Below are 18571 nucleotides of genomic sequence, written 5' to 3' on the forward strand. Positions count from 1 at the left end.
CAGTATAATGAAATATATTTGTATTTATATTTTTTTCCAGTATAATGAAATATATTTGTATTTATATTTTTTTCTGACTGTCAGTCAAAACGTTTGAGATCCAGTACTTTTAATGATTTTTAAATATAGTTTAAATGTGAATTATTCAATTTTTGGAGTGCCACAATATTACAGGCATGTGTAATAATTTTATATTTACATTGTAGAATTTGGGGGCGTTTATTATATGATGAATTACAGTACTTTATTTTACATACACTACAAAAAACAAGTGGTTAATCACCCAAAATGCATACAAAACGTCCTGAGAACTATAATCCCAAAATAATGTTCCATGTAAATAGCGGTACGTCAGCTCATCGTCATGTCATAACGTTATGTGTCCTGCAGGCGGCGCCAGAGATCAACCAAGCAGGAAAAGTTTCCTCACCGTGTCGTGCGCTTTGATTCTTCCACAAACACTCACCAGACTATTTTATTGTGCTTTCGAGGACGGGATCAAGCACATGTTGAGGAACAATGAAGTCCTTGTTGGTGTCCTTCATGCTCGTTTGGTGTACAGCCGCTCACCAAAGAGGCCGCAAAGGTAAAGAGGGAGCCTTCAGTCGGTCTTCTTCAGACGTGTGGAGCATTATTTTGGGACAAGGAAATTCATCCAAACGAGGGGAGAAAAGAAGATGATCTCGCTGTGGTTTAGTGGAGAAGCTTTTTTTTTAAACTTCTCTTTTCTCTTGTGTACATTTCCTGTGGCTTTGACTTAATTCTTCTATCATTAGATCATATTTTGTTGTCATTTGTATCACCCAGGCTCTGGGGTGACATGCACCTTTAAAGACGAGAGATTCAACCCCGGAGACAGTTGGCACCCTTTTCTGGAGCCCTTTGGACTGATGCTCTGCATGCGTTGCTCCTGCACAGAGGTACAGCTCTGGTTCAACTCTTATCATCATACACATAGATATATAAAAATAGATACCTTGTGTTCATAGGTGGGCCGTGTGAAATGCAGCAAAATTAAATGTCCTCCTCTACCATGTGACAAGCCAGTAGCTGATCCTCAACAGTGCTGTCCGAAATGCACAGGTCGACCCCTCCTTCACCATGCAAAAGGCATGCTTGTTGTGCCCCCATTAACACATGTTCTTCTATCTCAGATGAACTGAAGAAACCTGCAGGATTGAGAGCTCCAGTGAAGGTGTGCAGATATAATGGAACTATTTATCAACCTGGAGATACCTTCACCAAACACAACCTTCCTGCAAAGCCCAGCAACCAGTGTGCCATGTGCTCGTGCTCTGTGAGTGACACCTAATTCACCTCATTTTTATTTATTCTATAGTGTCCTCATATCATTACAGTATGTCTTCTCAATGGACAATACTGTAGAAATGAACATTGGATACACTTTAGAGTAGCCTGAGTGCAGCTCCTATAGCAGTATGGATTTACTATCCACTCAAAATGGCAGCCGTTTTGTCCAAAGTGTGAATATTTAGTATGAGCACTAATGTTAACTAGCTCTGACTTGATCCTCTTGGTCATGGATTTCACCAGCCCTGCACTGGTGTTACTGGTAGGAGTGCTGCTTGGCAACTACATGGGGCCCAAGCCCGATTAGGGACCCTGGAGGGCTGATACATAAACTTTGGACTTTTGGACCAGTGGCACTATGCTGATTCTAAAATCACCTCTGGTTGCGGGAATCCTCTTTCACTTCATGATGATCATTAGTGGATGTTAGCGCTTCTTCACCTTCCTTCTGGGTGAGGATACTCCACTCGTGCTCAGTTATGTTCAGATATACTTGGCCTCTCCATCACCTTCACCTTCCTCAGCAAGGCACTAGTCATCTTGGAGGTGTGTTTGGGCTCCGTATGTTGGAAAACTGCCATGCAGCCCCCGTTTCCCAAGGAAATGTCACAGTACATGTTAGAATTCCCTCAGTTTCCCTTCGATGAACCGCAGCTCCCCAGTAACAGCCGCACTCATGCAGCCCTGGACCATGACAATACCAATACAAGGCTTGACTACAATGGTACTGTTTGGTAGATCAACGTTTATAGTGACTATATTCAGCCATCATTCAGTGGTTCAACTAGACCACTGAGTTACCCTGAAAACTATATTCCTCATTTTGGACCATTCTATGCATTTTATATTATTGTGTTTTTATTGTTTCAGCGTGACTAAAGTAGGGGCCACAAAGGTATTATTGAATGCCAGGTAAAACTTAATATTCTGGTCACTAGGAATCAGTAGTATTATGAGACATGATGTTAGATTACATTACCTTTCCACCGTATGGAGACTGGTTCTCCACTCATACCATGTGGAAGTGGTAAGTTTTTTACTTATTTGTCTTTCTTCCAGGCTTCATCACGGTCGAGTGGTTAGCGCGCAGAGACACGAGTTCAATCCCACCCTCGGCTATCTCTGTGTGGAGTTTGCATGTTCTCCCCGTGCATGCGTGGGTTTTCTCCGGGTACTCCGGTTTCCTCCCACATTCCAAAAACATGCTAGGTTAATTGGAGACTCCAAATTGTCCATAGGTATGAATGTGAGTGTGAATGGTTGTTTGTCTATATGTGCCCTGTGATTGGCTGGCGACCAGTCCAGGGTGTACCCCGCCTCTTGCCTGAAGACAGCTGGGATAGGCTCCAGCACCCCCGCGACCCTTGTGAGGACAAGCGGTAGAAAATGAATGAATGTCTTTCTTCCCCCACTTGGTTTGAAAACATTTAAGTTTAGAATAAGCAAATCAGAGAGGAACTCTCAACCTCCATCAAATTGTGGTATAAAAAAACGTTTGTAATAATGTTAAAAATCTAAAAGGAAACTACTGACCTGTTGTTGCCTCTTCAGAATGGAAACGTCTTCTGCGTTGTGAAAACGTGCCAACCAATCAGTTGCGCCTCTCCCGTCACGGCTCCAGACACCTGCTGCTTGCTATGTAAAGGTAGGCCAACGTCTTCCAGCTGACAACAGCAACAAAAAAAGACGTGGAATATTTGGACAGGAATGTCTTGGTCAGTGCCACGTGGACATGAATCAATTTTAGGTTTAAAGAGGTTAAACTGGACTTATTACCAACCCATTGTCTTTTAGACGCCGGGGTCAGTGGGTCTTCATCAGCTGAGGATGCAAACCAGCAGCTCAACCGAGGCGTTGTATGTCATCTCATGCATACATCTAAAATATGTACAGCTTCTAAATCAATCAACAACGTTATGCATCTCATGCTTTTTATGTGTATTCCTAAAAGAGGCATTCACTGGACCAGTGTTCTGCGGAGCAGCACGAGCCTCGTTCCGACCGTGCCCTCCAGACCGGGGTCAGAACTTCTCCCAGGCGCCTGAGCCTCAGTAAACTTAATCTGAGAGGGGCTTCTGAGACCACTGTGAAGATTTTATTGCAGAGGCAACACCATAAAGGTTTGTCAAAGTAGCCTTTTCATAATTAAAACATTGGAGTTTCTCTTCTTAAATCATTCATTTAGAAGAAAAAAACAACTCAATTAATGTAATCAAATCTAGCTTGGCATCTGCATTTGTCTGTTGCTAGGTAGAATGTTTGGAGCAGTTATTCATACTCGAAATCCCAATGAGAAAATGACCATGCCCATTGAATAGCAAACTATTTATACACACTGTATTCATGTACAAATTCACAGTTTATTAAAGGGCACCTATTATGCTTTTTAACATTTCTGACCTATAAATGTAGTTAGAATGTTGTATTCTTGGGTTAAACGATGCCAAAGTTTCAGATAATGAGGTTTGAGCATTTGGAAGAGAGCCCTGAAAGAAATTTGGGATGGCTCAAAACGCTCGGTTTGAAAAGGCGTGGTAAAACTGTACCTTTGTGATGTCACAGAGGGGTGGACATCCTTATTTGGTTTTTAGTTAGGAAGCACTTTGGGGGTGTGACCAATCACAGCGGAGTGGGCATGCCTGGAGGCGGGCCGTGGGTGGAATATATTATAACAGACCATTTTGGCAGGAATAGGTACAGATTCTGGAAAATCTTTTCTGTGTGGGTTATTGTGTGTAGCTGCTCTATAGGAGACCACAACTCAATACAAAGGGTCAAAAAATGAGCATAATAGGTCCCATTTAAATAATATGCAACATGCATCCAAAATAATGCATTAAAAAAACCCCAAGTTAATCAAATTTAAAAAAACAATATCAAGCTCTAATGTAAATCACCAGAATGTTTTCCTGGTCAGTTACATGTCTGCCTGGTCACTTGTTGCTAGGTAGAATTTGTGGGACATATTTATTCTTGTCATGTCTACTCTATTGGGTAATACAAGTGTAAAGGTGACTATTAGTTCATGTCTAGAGGGCTCGAATGATGTTTAAAAAAATACTTACTATGTTCTAACTACAAAAATATTTGATTTATAAATAAGGAATCCTACATCCATCCATTTTCCTCGGCTTTTCCGGGTCCGGGTCACAGGGTCAGCATATCTGACACTAGAGGTTTGGAGATCCTCTCAGACACCCCTTTGTTCCATCTCTGTCATCAGCATGTTTGTACAATGGCAAGACATACTCGCATGGAGACACCTGGCACCCAGTTTTGGGGAAGGTCCTGGAATGCATCATGTGCTCTTGTAGTGACGGCCTACAGGAGTGTAAACGCATCACGTGTCCCAGTCAGTATCCATGCCAACATCCGGTCAAGTCACCTGGAAAGTGCTGCAAGGCGTGTCCAGGTAGGTCGGAATTTCATTTACTTTTGTTGTAAAAAATAAATAAATAAATAAATAAATAAATAAATAAATAAATCCTCCATGTTGTGTTTGTTTCCCTGTAGAGCGTAAAGCTGCAAGTAACCACACTCAGTGTTATTCGGGCTACAAAAACAAACTTTTGGTGTACAAAGTGGAATCCGCTTTGAGAGTGGACTCCCCCAGCACAGTTCGGATCCTCGCTGTTGAAAGAGCAAGCACTGCTGAAGTGGAGGTGCACGTATGGACGACGGTAGACGGTACAATAGATATTTGAATTGGAATGAATTGCAGGTTAGTAGTTGCTCTGTAAAGAAGTAATATGACTATCATGTATTTATTTATGCAGGTGTTTTACAGTTGATGGAAATTGGGGATGTCGAAAGGAAAGATATCATGGATCATCCAGAGAATTACACTTTACTGACAACAGTTGACCAAGGTTTTGTACATTTTTAGGCATGATTCTAAATGCGGAACATACAAGGGTGGTTGAATTATTCTTATTTTGCAGAGACGTGGGGGAAATTCAAAGAAGGAGCAGGAAAACTGGATCAAGCTCAGGCCGTTTGTGAAGAAGGCATTAGGGAGATGGTGACCTTCCTAAATCCCAAGCAGGTGGAAGGCTTGTGTTCTCCATAACTTGCTTTGGGACTCATTCTGGGAACATATTATTCCAACTGCATGAACATGTGTTTTTATGTACAAATGTGCCTCATATTCATATTTATTGTAAATATAAATATTTTTCATGTGTTTTTAGTAGAATTGACTCCATGTAGACAATTTGGATAAAAAATGTGGACGTAGCCTATGGGTTTTATGAGTGAAGTAGTACTGTTATGCCTCGTGTTTTTCTTATAGGCCAGCAAAAGCGTAAAAGTGGTAAAGAGGCCTAAATGAAAATACATTCAGCACATTTAAACTCAACTGATAAAGTACAGTATTGTGTTCATTTTGTAAAGTACATCTGTCGTACTGGTAGGCTTGTTGAGGCTACAAAAGGACAGATGTGTTTCTCGCTTTCGAGATGGTTAGCAGTTTATTTGGCATCGACAAAAATATAACAGATGGTGGAACTGTTAAATATTGTATTGTCTTTTGTCTGCCTTTTCATTTTTATTGCATTATTCTTTGAATATTAAGTCCTTAATTTGACTTTATTCCTGTTATTATTACTTTTTGGTCCTATTATTAGTTTGAGTAATATTGCTGCTTTTTTCTTGTAATATCATAACTTAATTGTCACAATAATTATATATATATTAATATATGTATATATTAATTCCTGGCATAATATTTTTCTCACATTTTTTACCCATAAAATCTAGTTTTTTAGATTTTTTTTTAAGATGTTTATTTAGATTTTATTAAAAATTAATTGGAATGCTGTTTTTTCTTGTACTATTTACTCATTTATTATTACTCATTTTGACTTTTTCTCACAATGTTTATTTTTGTACAAATATTTATATATTACAACTTTATTCTTGTTGGGACAATACCATCCTGTCCATTGGGACATTTTCCTGCATATTTCTACTTTATTGTAAAATGTTTGACTTTTTTTGTAGTAGTAGATAAATGTATTTATTTATTGTGACTTTTTTTTATTATTTTTACTTTATTTTAGTAAAATCAAGCCTTTTTGTCACAATATTATACATTTTTGTCATATTTTTCTTCATTCTTGGAATTTAGTATATTCAAGTAGTATAGCTTTTTATTCCCGTCATCGTGGCTCTAATATCCCCCAAATCTGCAATACAAACTAAAAGCTATTAGTTACATAGTACATTTTTGTACATAAGTATTTTTGTTCAAACAATATTTTGTGTTCCTCAACAGGTGTCAAGTTATATGTGAGGACGCAATGAGACCCTTCCGGAATAATATTGCTTCTGCAGTGAACTCCTCGTGTGCCTCTTCCCCTCCCACATTGTAATCCTAATCCTAGTGTGTAATCACAGTATGAACACCAGGTTGCTGTGTCTGTCACACTACAGGCATATTTTCGATTTGGATGCTTTCATTACTCACACAAAAATGTTGGCGTAAGCTGCGGAAAACCTGACCCGTCTTTCTTGGTTGACAGGGAGTCGCTTCTGTGTGATGGAGAAGGCCATCATTATGTTAGAAGGTTTGAACATGTCACACGGGCCAGTTGAGCTCTGCATGCTTGCTCTTGGCTCTGCTGCTTGGAACAGCTGGAGGCAGTCACTAGCTATAAATCATACACTCTTGCAGTTTACCTTTTACTCCACCCTGAGTGAGACGTGGAGGGCACTTGGAAAGAATGGACAAAAATCTTGGGACACACCCCTTAATCAGATAATTTATCATTCTGGGGTTTGGGCTTGATTGGGGGTTTTCAAAGTGCGACAGACAACACTGGATGCATTTGACAAACGAGAAAAGCACTCTGAGCGCAGACCTCCTGATTTACACCATAAATTTTAGTCCTACATTTTATTTTCTGTAAATATTTGGAATCCATAACCATGAAAATACACTATAAAGGGGTTTGAAAGACTCGCTAACACCTAGCATAGTTAGTGGTTGTATAAGTGCCTAACTCTGTAAGTGCTAAAAATGTTAGTATGATTATGTTAGCATGCTAACCTTAGCATGCTAACATCTCACATGTGTCTGCTTAAGTTTATATTCTTGAAAATCTTAAAAACTTATGATATACTAACATGTCAATGTTAGCATGCTAACACCTAAAATAAGATAGCAATGCTAACAGGCTAATGTTAACGTGTTATAATCTAGCGTAATAATGCTAAGTGTTAAAAAAATGGCTAATGGCCATAAAAGTGGCTAAAAACTTTACTATGCTAATATTAGCATGTTAGTAGTGGTAATATGCTAAAGTTAGCATGCTAACACAAAGGATGATAGTGGTGTTTATATATCTGTCTACCCATGAAAATATAAAAAATGGGAGTATATTAATGTTAGCATGCTATCATGCTAATGTTAGCATGCTGACACCTAGAAATGTACTGGGTAGGGCAAAATGTCTCAAACAAGTACCCTGACCTGTTATACGCACAAATGCCAAAAGTGGTCCTATCTTGCAATGTTCAAAAAATCCTTTAATCACCAACAAAATATAATCAGTTATATCCGGCAATTCCTGAAAATTTCATCCAAATCCATTCAGAACTTTTTAAGTTATTTTGAACACAGACAGCAAAAACATAACCACTGCGCTTGCGCATGGCAGAGGTAATTAACACTGTTTGTGCAAATTGTTGGGTCGTGATGCCATCATCAGTGAGTTGAATGCACTCAAAATGAATGAAATATTTTCTCCCTCCACTGCTGCAAGATGTGCTCAAGTGTAAGTGAAGCACTGCATGTGTATGCACTGCAGCAAATTGCATTAAAAGGTAATTAAGTCCTGTTTGCTTTCATAGCTGATTCCTGCACTCTGCAGTGTTTATACTCCATCACAAATACTTCAGAGTTGCTGGGTTTTTTTGCACTCCCTCTGTGCTGAGCGATCATGGACAATAACAGGATACATGTCATGGCCCCTGATTTTCTTTAAAGGTTTTAAACACATGCCCGCAGAGAGACAGTGTCAGTCATGGCCTCGTGTTCTGATGTGGAAAAAGTTCCACGAGTGTGTTGCACTTGAGCGAGGTCACTTGGCAGTGGATTCATGAGCGGCGTTGATGACATCTCGTTCTGTCACAGCCAAAAGTGGTGTCTGACTGTTTGGTTAGTGGCTGACCTACACTTCATTGACCTTCATTGAAGCCGGCACCAGCAGCCAAGGCTAGACCATGAGACAATCTGGCAAAGTATGTTCTATGTGGAGGAAAAAATGTCATCGTGTCAGTGAAAGCTCCAGCTATCACCTGCTTGCGTCACACAAGCTTCGTCAAGCAATAGACTAGCTTGAGGTACACTGGCGCCAATGGTCAAAGTACAAACGCAAAAGGCGCCATCAGTCAGGAGCAATTTCTCTTCTGGTGTGGAGGCTTAAGAGACATTGCCATTCTTTTCTTTTTGATTTATTGTCAATACAATTCATAAACCGAAATTGGAGCGCGAGTCCTCTTTCCTTCTCATAATTGAGATGAAGGAACACGTAAGGAGAGGTGGAATTGGCTTAATTGTGATTAAAAATCTAGACATTGACAACGTACAATACAACATTCACAGTCAACAATCAGTAGGCAAGCCCATTCATTTCCCGTTCCTTTAAAATAGCTTTAAATTCTCCTAATGAAACAAGTTGAGATAAGTTTAAGTTGTTTTGCAGATCATTCCATGCAAAGGGTGCAGCGTATTGGAATGCTGTCTTACCTAACTCTGTTCTGACTCTTAGGACTCTTAGTACATTTTCTGAGAGTGCAGAGTGTACTGTTGTTGGGATTTATGCATGTATGTGACAGACAGTACTGGATGCATTTGACAAACGAGAAAAGCATTCTGAGAACGCAGACCGTCGCCAACCACCGTAGTTCCCCCCATATTCTGATGTACACCATAAATTCTAGTAATACATTTATTTTATGTGCATGTTTAGCATCCATAACCATGAAAATACACCTCCATTTGGTGAAAGACTTGCTAACACCTAGCATAATAAGTGGTTGTATAAAGTGCCTATCTCTGTAAATGCTAAAAATGTTAGTAGAATTATGTTAGCATGATCATCATGCTATGATATATATATATCATCATATATATGTATATCATATATCATCATGCTAGGTGTTAACATGCTAAGGTTAGCATGCTAACACCTAGCATGACGATATTTGTCTGCTTAAGTTTTCATGAAAATCGTAAAAAAAATGTTGATATGCTAACATGTTAATGTTAGCATGCTAACATCTAGAATAAGCTAGCAATGCTTACACACTAATGTTATTTGTTTTGTTTCTTTTGGCTTTTTCCTGATTATGGATTCACCACGGCGGATCTTTAAATTCCGGATGCTTCAATTCAAACCCGGGGCATCCGCTCTAAAGTCCAAAACGCTAACCACTACACCACGGCGGGCATCAGCTAACATGCTAGAATCTAGCATAATAATGCTAAGTGTTCAAGTGTACCCTTAAAAATGGCTATAAATGCTACTATGCTATTATGTAAGATGGTAGGAGCCCAAGCATACATTTATAAATGAAAGTCAACCAGTGAATCTACCTGCAAACATACAGGAATGAAAAGTCAGCTGCAGCATATAATGTAAAGCTCTAAATCATTTTCTCTTGTGGTTGAAAAACCCCCTTTCGTACAGGACAGGTGAGCCAGTACCTCATCAAATCGTTGTGAATGATCTTTTTACACTGTAAAACAAATATGTGCTGAGATCGTCACTTTCTGCTGCTCACACCCACAAGGGGGCATGGTGGCATTGCGGTCTAAGAATTTCCATGCTGTGTGTGATTTATTAACCATTGTTCCAGCCCTTTCCACAAGAGTGTATTTTTCTATTCTCATCAATTTATTCAACACAAACATCCCATACAAACCGTCATTTATAAACCGCAATAGTATTTTGGTTGAACTTCGACAATGTTTGTTAATGAAGCATCTGGAAAGAGTTTGGTCGGCCATATGGACTTAATAAAGGATATATGCAGATTGTGCAATTTGTCTTTTCGAGCTGTGCTTATATTAGGAGATAATTTTCACGTCTTGAGGTCCCAAAGTTCAGACTGCTGTGGACCAGATGGTACTCTGTGGTGCTGTTGTAACCTGCCACTGATAATCACAACCAGGAATGCACATCAGAAAATCCAGGTCAGTTTACTGGTCATGAGAAGTCAGTTACATTGTGTAAACTGTCTCAGGAGCAGGAAGTATCCTTGGTGATGTCATAGTGACATCACCATCTTACATTAGTTTGGGCGATAACTGCTGGGTTGGAGTGTTTGTTGGACTTTTTCCAGATACAGTTAAAGAACAACTGGTATAGTGAGCATTTAGTAACTTATTATTTCAGATAACTTTTTAGATCTGAAAAACTGCAATATTGCATTAATATACCAGGACTTTGGCCACAAAATCAAAGGAAGGGGGGACTATTTTTGCATATTTTTCTTTTTTTTTTTCTCCATATTTTTCATTTAAAAACAACAACAAAAACAGCCTGCAAAGTATATTATTAGTATGAACTTTGTTACCTTTTCTCAAATTTTGGATCATTTTTCCTTTATAAAAAACACATCTTTTTACAAATAATTCAACTTTCTTTTTTTTTATTTTTTTAAATCTTTTTTCTTTACTGTGACTTTACTATCCTAATCTCTTTCCAAAAATTGCAACTTTAAAAATTCAACTCCATGTTATTTTTTCTCTTAATGTTATGACTTTACTATCTTCCTGGTTCATCTTTATCCTTGAAAATTTTCTCCTTTTTCCATTTCTGGTTTAATCATATTTTTAGACTGTGCCGAGTAATGACAAAAGTCCAGCTGTGGGCTATAAATGGCCCCGAGGCCACACTTTGAAAACCACTACACTTGACGACACTAATAATAAGATTATAGTATGTACTTTATATAAGCACAATGTATACAGTGCAAATATTTGTATATTTTAGCTGTATATATACATATACATTTTCCTATCTTCTTTTTTTTACATATATACATGCACATGTCTATAGTGTTATGTTTTAAGGAATACAGAATTGTTCTTAGGCACCAATAAAGTTATTATTGTTGTCATTATTATTATTCTAAAAATACTAATTTTATGAGTAATTAACACTATTACTACTTCTTCTTTCTCTTTCGGCTTTTTCCTTCAGGGGTCGACACAGCAAATCAATCGCTCCTGATCCTATCCATCATGGTCACTCCCAATGTGAACCTCAGCATCCTCATCTCTGCTACCTTCAGTTCTGCTTCCTGTCTTTTCTTCAGTGGCACTGTCTCTAGACCAAACAACATGGTTGGTCTCACCGCAGTTTTGTAACTATGCAAATGAAAAATACTATTACTACTACTACTACTACTAAGTATTAAATACAAATAGTAATAATAACCGCTTCTGTATTTTTGAGTAAAATGAGTTATGTGCTATAAGTATTTTTTTCATTCTGGTGGAAAAAAAATCATGTTTGAACATGAAATCTGACCAAACCTTTGTTCCTGGATGCTTTACACCCGGACTGATTCATCCTCAACAGCACTTTATCTGTTCTCTGTTCACTCCTTGTTCCATTGCTTTCCTATCCAGGAGCTCGTGTTGTGTTTCCAAATCCCTCAGCAGCTCAAGTGCCTCCTTGTGTTCTTCAATGCTTCTTCATTGGCCACTGCCTGTACGAACCCCCCCAAACATATTTCATATCATGAGTTAAGGATGCCAAAACACAGTAACTATCACACATAAAAGTACTTGACCTTAAGTCTTTGATCATCTCATCCTGCAGTTCACCAGGTCTCGGTCTCAAAGGTGTCAGTTCCCTAATCTGTGCAAAAAAGGTGATTTTAACATCATAAAATGTTAAGATTAATGACATTAAAATAAAAATAATCTACTATGAAGCATGCATCTGGAGGGAATTGAATATAGTCTATCCAAACCCGTTCAAGTCTTTGTCTGTGTGGCGTCTGGATGCCATCAAGTTTTGGTTTGGTGTCTCTGTAAATATTAAGATTCTTCAGTGTGTTCTCCAGCATTTGAACAGCTGTTTGAATTCCTGTTAAAAAGAACATGAACATTCCTCTTCACCATGGGGCCATTGTGCTATTGTGTAGCCAACAAGATTTTTAGGCCTGGAAGAAATTCTGTGGAGTAAAAATAACCGCCAGTCCTCACCAACGGGCCGCACCACATCAGGATTTGATTTCGCATCAATCTTCTTTTTGCTGAGAGAAAATCTCTCAGGCGTGGCCTTGTCTTTGTGTCTCATGGAAGTTTGGTCATCTTCAGAGATGTTTGCCTGAATATTGTTATGGCAAAGCATGTTAGCCCTATGATGTTTTTTAAACCCATTGGATTGATTTATGCCATCAATCTTTCATTTAGGGGTCCCATATTATGTTACTGGTCAATAACTTATGGTCCTACAATTGTGTATTGGAAGTGTTTTGTAATTTAGACAGTTTAAATGGGTTTTCAGTAAGCCCTAATGGGAACACACTGGTGTGTGTGTCTGTGGCTTTAATGCTAATAAGCTCCCACGAGGGAAATGTCAGATTTTTTCACCTTTGGTGGTTGTAAACATGCTGAAGTGACACTACAATCATCCCTCGTTTACTGTGGTTAATTTACTGTGGTCAAAGTAGAAAAACCTTTTTATGACTTTCTAAATCTGTTTTTAACATTATTAGAGCCCCGTAGGCATGAAATAACACCCCTATAGTCACTCCTTTTATTTTTTGCTTACAACACAATGCTCAAATGTAATGCATAGGCTACGGGATCGCTGCAGGGACATAAGAGATGGCCGCCACTTCAACTCATTCAGTAACATGGGCAAATGTATACATTTTACCCAATCCCAACAACCTATTTATACATGTTTTACAATTTTGATGATATTGTATTTGTAAATAAATTAGTTTTATGTTGGTATAATTAGATATTCGAGCTGTCACAAAACCAAAAATATTTATGTCAAAGTTATGCTTGAAATGTATAATGGTTTTCTCCCTTTTTTAGTCGGGAACAGATATTTTCCTGAAACTTACCTATGTTCTACTGCTCAATACTAAAGAACAAAAAAGGTAAAAACAAACTTTTTTTCCTGATGTTTGTATGGCCATAGAACAAAATATTATCTGTGCCATGTAAAATCACCATCAAAATCTTCTAAAATGGCCAACACTGAAGGTGTTGTCTTTTGAAAAATGGCAGGGACTGAATGAGTTAAGCATAGCATGTTACTAAACTAACTAGTTGAACTCCAATTTATTTATTTTAAACTCAATAAGGGTTTCAATTGGAGTGGGGGAGGACACAGTAAGAAGCTAAAAGCTTACCACTTCCACACTAAATGGGAGGATAACTTGTTTTCATTATGTCATGTTGGATAAGCCATGGCTGACTCCATTCACTTACAGTGTTGTAGTGTCTCATCAGTGTAATATTACCGACAGCTACTAAGCAGAATACTAAATATGACTTGTCTTTCAATATATTTTGACTAATAATAGACCATAATTGCCCACGAAACAGTAATAATTTATTCACAAATTTTTGAAAAACTGCAATAGAGTGAAGGAGGGACGAACCGCAAAGTGGCGAAAGACGACTGTACTACGCCAATATCATGTCATCATTAAAAAGTCCCTTTTGCATACATAATAGGAGACCTCTACATCACACAATGGTGTCCATACTGTACCTCGGTTTGAAAAAAGTGTCCATCTATGTTGAGGTTCCCCTTTGACCTCACTGTCACCGCTCCTTCCTTGGACTGGATTAAAGCAGGACAATGCTGATGCATCAACAAAGGCTTGTTTGACACCTCCACTGCCTGCAAGGACACAATTTTACAGTCCATTTTTGTAAATTACCAGCTTTCATTGGTATGTTCTAGAGAACTGTCCACTTCATTAGGTATGCAAAATTCAACCTTTCCAAAGATAATAATGCTCCTGATGTTTGAATTGACTGAAAGAGGCATTCAGTCTGATAATTGTGGTTTGCCTTTGCAAAGGAAGATTTTTTTTCTGTTTACATTGCACCTAATATTGTGGTCAGTTTGTACACATTATAACCTTCCAATATGGAGAAGCAGACATCCTGAGGCCATGCTTGGCAGCTCTGCAGACATCTTTACGTGTCACTGTTATTCCCATTTTCTCCTGAAGGTAGTATGTCAGCAAAGGGGGGTCTCCTGTGCGGAAACTTGAGTTATTCCAAGCAATAAAATACTTTAAATGGATCTTCGAACCATTAGAAACGCCTGACACATTATTTTTGTTTTTACCACATTTCTTTGTGGTTATAGGGTTGGAGCGAATATCGATTTCTCTAAGCTTTGGAAAAACAGCCGCAGGCAGCAGCACCTCCTCTTTGGCAATCTGTGGAGGATTAAGACATTGATGAGAGGAAATAAACCCCATTTAAAATGGTGTCATGGATTTCCATGAAGGCACCTTGTTGTGAGATAAATCAAGGAACTGAAGCTCTGGTAGAGGTGACAGCAACTCTCTGAGGAAGTCACTCTCCTTTACGTAGATCCAATGTAAACAACAATTAGAGACATTTCAAAACTGAAAGGACACGTCCCCCACCTGTGACATGGTGTTCAAACTCTTCTGCTTGGCCAGGGCTGCATTGGAAGGAGTTATGATACTATGAGTTATGATGAAACACAGAATAATAACAAACACACTGTAGCAGTTCCAATAGGGCCTAAAAGGGCTTCCATTGAGTTACTTACTGTATAAAAGGGTTAAACCATGTGTATACAAAAATACAATATAACACAACCTATTAGTGCTCCATTTAAAAATAATAAAAGGTTAGGAGTAAAATGTGGAATGTTAGCTCAACACTCACTGTGTCTTTCTCCTTGACTGGGAGTCTGCATAGTTTTGATGCAGCTCGTCATCAGTTTCAAATATGGTATTTGTGTGATGCGGTTCCTTTGGAGGTTTAAGTGCTTCAGTCTGTCAGTGGAGAGAAAAGCTATAAACTGATGCAGTTTACATCAAAAAAGTAATATTTTATTTACTAATGTGTCCTTTCTCTCAGCACAACAGCTAAAAACAATAATCCGAATATTAACGAAGGCCTATCTTATAGATATTTCAGGGACTTGATATTGTATCCCAGTGGGGCGCTATTATAAGTTCCTTTTAATCAAATGGTGCCAAGTCGTCATACTTCTTAAAGTAGTGGATTAAGAAACTCATAAGGTCTTGTAGGAATCTCTTAAAATCAAAAGATTTGGATAAGTAACCTTTAAAAATGCATAATTGAATATGATGTAAATACATTCAATCATTATATATTCTTAATAGATAGTAAGAGAAGTGAAATAGTCCAATAAATGTGGAATAAAATATACTAATATACAGAGTTTCCAGGTACTGCATTGTATTTCTATTTGTGAATTTGTACAAATTGTTTCTTTTGATTTAAATGTTGGACATGGCCCGAAATAATAAATAAACCAATAGTAACAGAGAAATGCCATACAACACAAACCACATCATGACCTCTTGAGGTTTGAGAGGCTGCTGAAGACCTCAGAGGACAATTTGTTATCATCAAGCATCAGGACCTCCAGCGCGTTAAACTGATCTCCACAGCACCTGTACAAAGCATAAAAGCATGAATAAACATAATGCACAAATAAGATATAGTCAAAAGTCAGAATGCAGCCTGACATTTGTGCACCCCCTGCTGGCCAATTTTAATATATTATAAAAATGCTCACTGCTTGTAGGTGCAGGAGCGGACTTACAAATAATGATTATTTCGACCTTTGAGATATATCTAGGTCAGGAAATGGTAGAATTTACTCATATTCACACTTGTTAGTAAATGATAAACATTAATATCTAAAATTGTTTTGTTGGTATACATAGCTATATGTAATTACCAAACAGAAAAAAACAGAAAAAAGTGGCCTAAATGACATACTCACATTTAATAAAAATCCAAATAAAAATAAAAAAAGAAGGATGGGGACAACCCCCAGAGACGAGGTATGCCTTGGGCCCCCAGATGACTAAATCCGTCCCCGTATGGGTGCATCAATACCATATATAAAAGGACTGTCACACCTCTAAGGACATATTTGCAATGTTTGTGTGGCATTAAAAATACTAACAAATGAGAGTGGGGGTCAGGCTGCTGTGCCCCAAGATGAGGAGGAAGATGACAGAGCTCATTTCCTGTCAGATGAAGAACTTTGAGGAGTGGAAGTCTGCCGAAGGAAACTACAACATCAGCTGACAAACAGTTGTAGGACAAATCCAACACCTGAAAGACACAATCACGTGTGATTACTTCAAAGACATTTAACTATTCCATCACACTTATAGAGGCCATCTTTTACCTGAAGATGAGGGAAGTCTGCCCCATCAAATGTGACATGACAAAGGCCATTGACAGCCAGATTGAGTTCTCTTAACGAAACAAAACTGCTGAAAGAGCCTTCGGAAAAACACAGTTGACACTGTAAAATCAGGACTTTTTCAAATGAACTGCTGAGTGGAGATGACTCACCTAAAGAGAGGGAGTTAATGGATGCATCAACCAAAGCTACATTGTTAAACGCCTTGAGGTCTTCTGCCTTGACCTATGCAATGGAAAAAACAAACATTAACCGATGTTTACACACAGAAAAAACACGAGAGCAATCCAAATAGGTTCTTACATTATTCAGCTCCAGCTCACTGATGTTGACAGTCCACAGTTCTGATGGCTCAGCAACACCATGATGCTGCAGCTGCAAAATACTGTTACCAACAGTGCCAAAATATTAGATTCATTTTTCAAAATTGCTCACCAGGAAATCTCTGTCTAAGGTATAACATCTCTTGCAACTCTTTTCTTTATTAATACTCTTCTTAAGTCTTCGATCCAAAGTCATGTTTCTGTGCTCCTCTGCCTTTCTGTAGGCCATCAGCCAATGAGAACCACCTATAGCAAATATGAAACATATTTCACAACATTTCACAGGAAGAAAGATGTCTATCAACACTGATTTTACCAACCTTCTTCCTTTCGACAAGTTAACGTCCGTGTTGGAAAACATTTAGTAGAATATAATCCATGCTGACTTTTAAAGACAGAAGCAATCATGTTAAAGTAACTTGTTACTGTAGTGTGCTATACATCTCCTAGCAACAGCTTGGACGCATAATATATCCCGTCCAGAAGATGGCAGTAATGAGTTTGCTTATTAGTAGGCCTAAGACACAATCTGTCCGTCTGTCTGTGTATCTATCTATCTAATAACACTACTATATTTAAAAACACTCTATATTCCATGGGCTCCATGGGCTGCTGGGGTCTCTGGTGAGATCATGTCCCCATCTTCCCGCTCCTTAACCAAGCATCTGGTGACATCATTTTCCAAACATCAGATAATCTGGTGTTTCTCCTAACGCTCTGTGAGGAGTATAGTACAATATGCCAACAGAATCTTTGGTAATTCCTTCTTTCAGTTCTTTTTTTCACATCTGGCAGCTCTGAATGTCTTCAGGTAACGATTAAAACAATCCATCTTGTTTTGAGGAAACTTTCAAACCGGTTTGCCACAAACTGTGGCACAATCTCTAGCGGGGTTTCCTAGTTACGGTTCCTTAGTTAGTCAGTTTGACAAGATGCTTCCTTGGATTTTCTATTGGTCCACTCCCAACTTTGTCCATGCATGGCAATGGTAGCTCCAAAGGTTGTAATGGTTGATCTTCATGTAGTGGATGATTTAGAATGCAGCTAATGCAGTTTCTAATTTGAGGTCAATGTCTGTGTTTGGCCAGTAAAATGTACTTCTTAGAAATCCTTGATGCATTTCGTGTGCAACAGACATTGCTTGTTTAATTTTTCCTTTTAGCAACACGATCCGGTGGGCTCTCAAAATCAGTCAATTGTCAGTTGAGAACTTGTCTGCAGATCTTTTGTAGGGTTGCTACAGGTTGCTTCAGGTATGTCTCTCAGCCACCGTCCTTTTTTTTTGATGATTGTTACGGTAATGTTTCAGTTCCATTGTTTCTTTTTTTGATGTTATGCAATATCATGGCAGGTATGTCACTTGTCTCACTGTAGTTTGCTGGAGTCCCAAAGCTTTAGAAATGGCTTTTTAAACCTTTTCCAGACTTATAGATCTCAATTAATCTCAGTTAACCCCATATTGTTTGCTACCCAAGCAGGTGAACACAAGCCAAG

The 18571-nt window shown here is 38.4% G+C and overlaps 2 protein-coding genes across 2 annotated transcripts; one reads left to right on the forward strand and one right to left on the reverse strand.

The window, feature by feature from the left end:
• The first annotated feature begins 445 nt into the window (after positions 1–445).
• chrdl2 (chordin-like 2) lies at positions 446–5921 on the forward strand. Its single transcript, XM_058087644.1, has 11 exons — positions 446–586; positions 808–920; positions 990–1083; positions 1155–1297; positions 2863–2956; positions 3106–3167; positions 3263–3431; positions 4535–4723; positions 4825–4998; positions 5088–5180; positions 5253–5921. The coding sequence occupies exons 1-11, from the start codon at positions 520–522 to the stop codon at positions 5378–5380; spliced, it is 1326 nt and encodes a 441-aa protein (XP_057943627.1). The 5' UTR covers positions 446–519; the 3' UTR covers positions 5381–5921.
• A 1611-nt stretch (positions 5922–7532) lies between these two features.
• xrra1 (X-ray radiation resistance associated 1) lies at positions 7533–17456 on the reverse strand. The gene is made up of 17 exons (XM_058087643.1): positions 17398–17456; positions 17190–17323; positions 17058–17129; positions 16907–16979; positions 16737–16834; positions 16509–16660; positions 15892–15987; positions 15230–15339; positions 14962–14999; positions 14824–14895; positions 14619–14748; positions 14443–14561; positions 14067–14198; positions 12536–12659; positions 12301–12416; positions 12118–12185; positions 7533–12033 (listed from the first exon to the last, which is right to left on the reverse strand). The coding sequence occupies exons 2-17, from the start codon at positions 17304–17306 to the stop codon at positions 12009–12011; spliced, it is 1542 nt and encodes a 513-aa protein (XP_057943626.1). The 5' UTR covers positions 17307–17323; positions 17398–17456; the 3' UTR covers positions 7533–12008.
• Between the last annotated feature and the right edge of the window lie 1115 nt (positions 17457–18571).

The sequence above is a fragment of the Doryrhamphus excisus genome, chromosome 11 (genome assembly GCF_030265055.1).
Source record: "Doryrhamphus excisus isolate RoL2022-K1 chromosome 11, RoL_Dexc_1.0, whole genome shotgun sequence".
In the NCBI taxonomy this organism is placed as follows: domain Eukaryota; kingdom Metazoa; phylum Chordata; class Actinopteri; order Syngnathiformes; family Syngnathidae; genus Doryrhamphus; species Doryrhamphus excisus.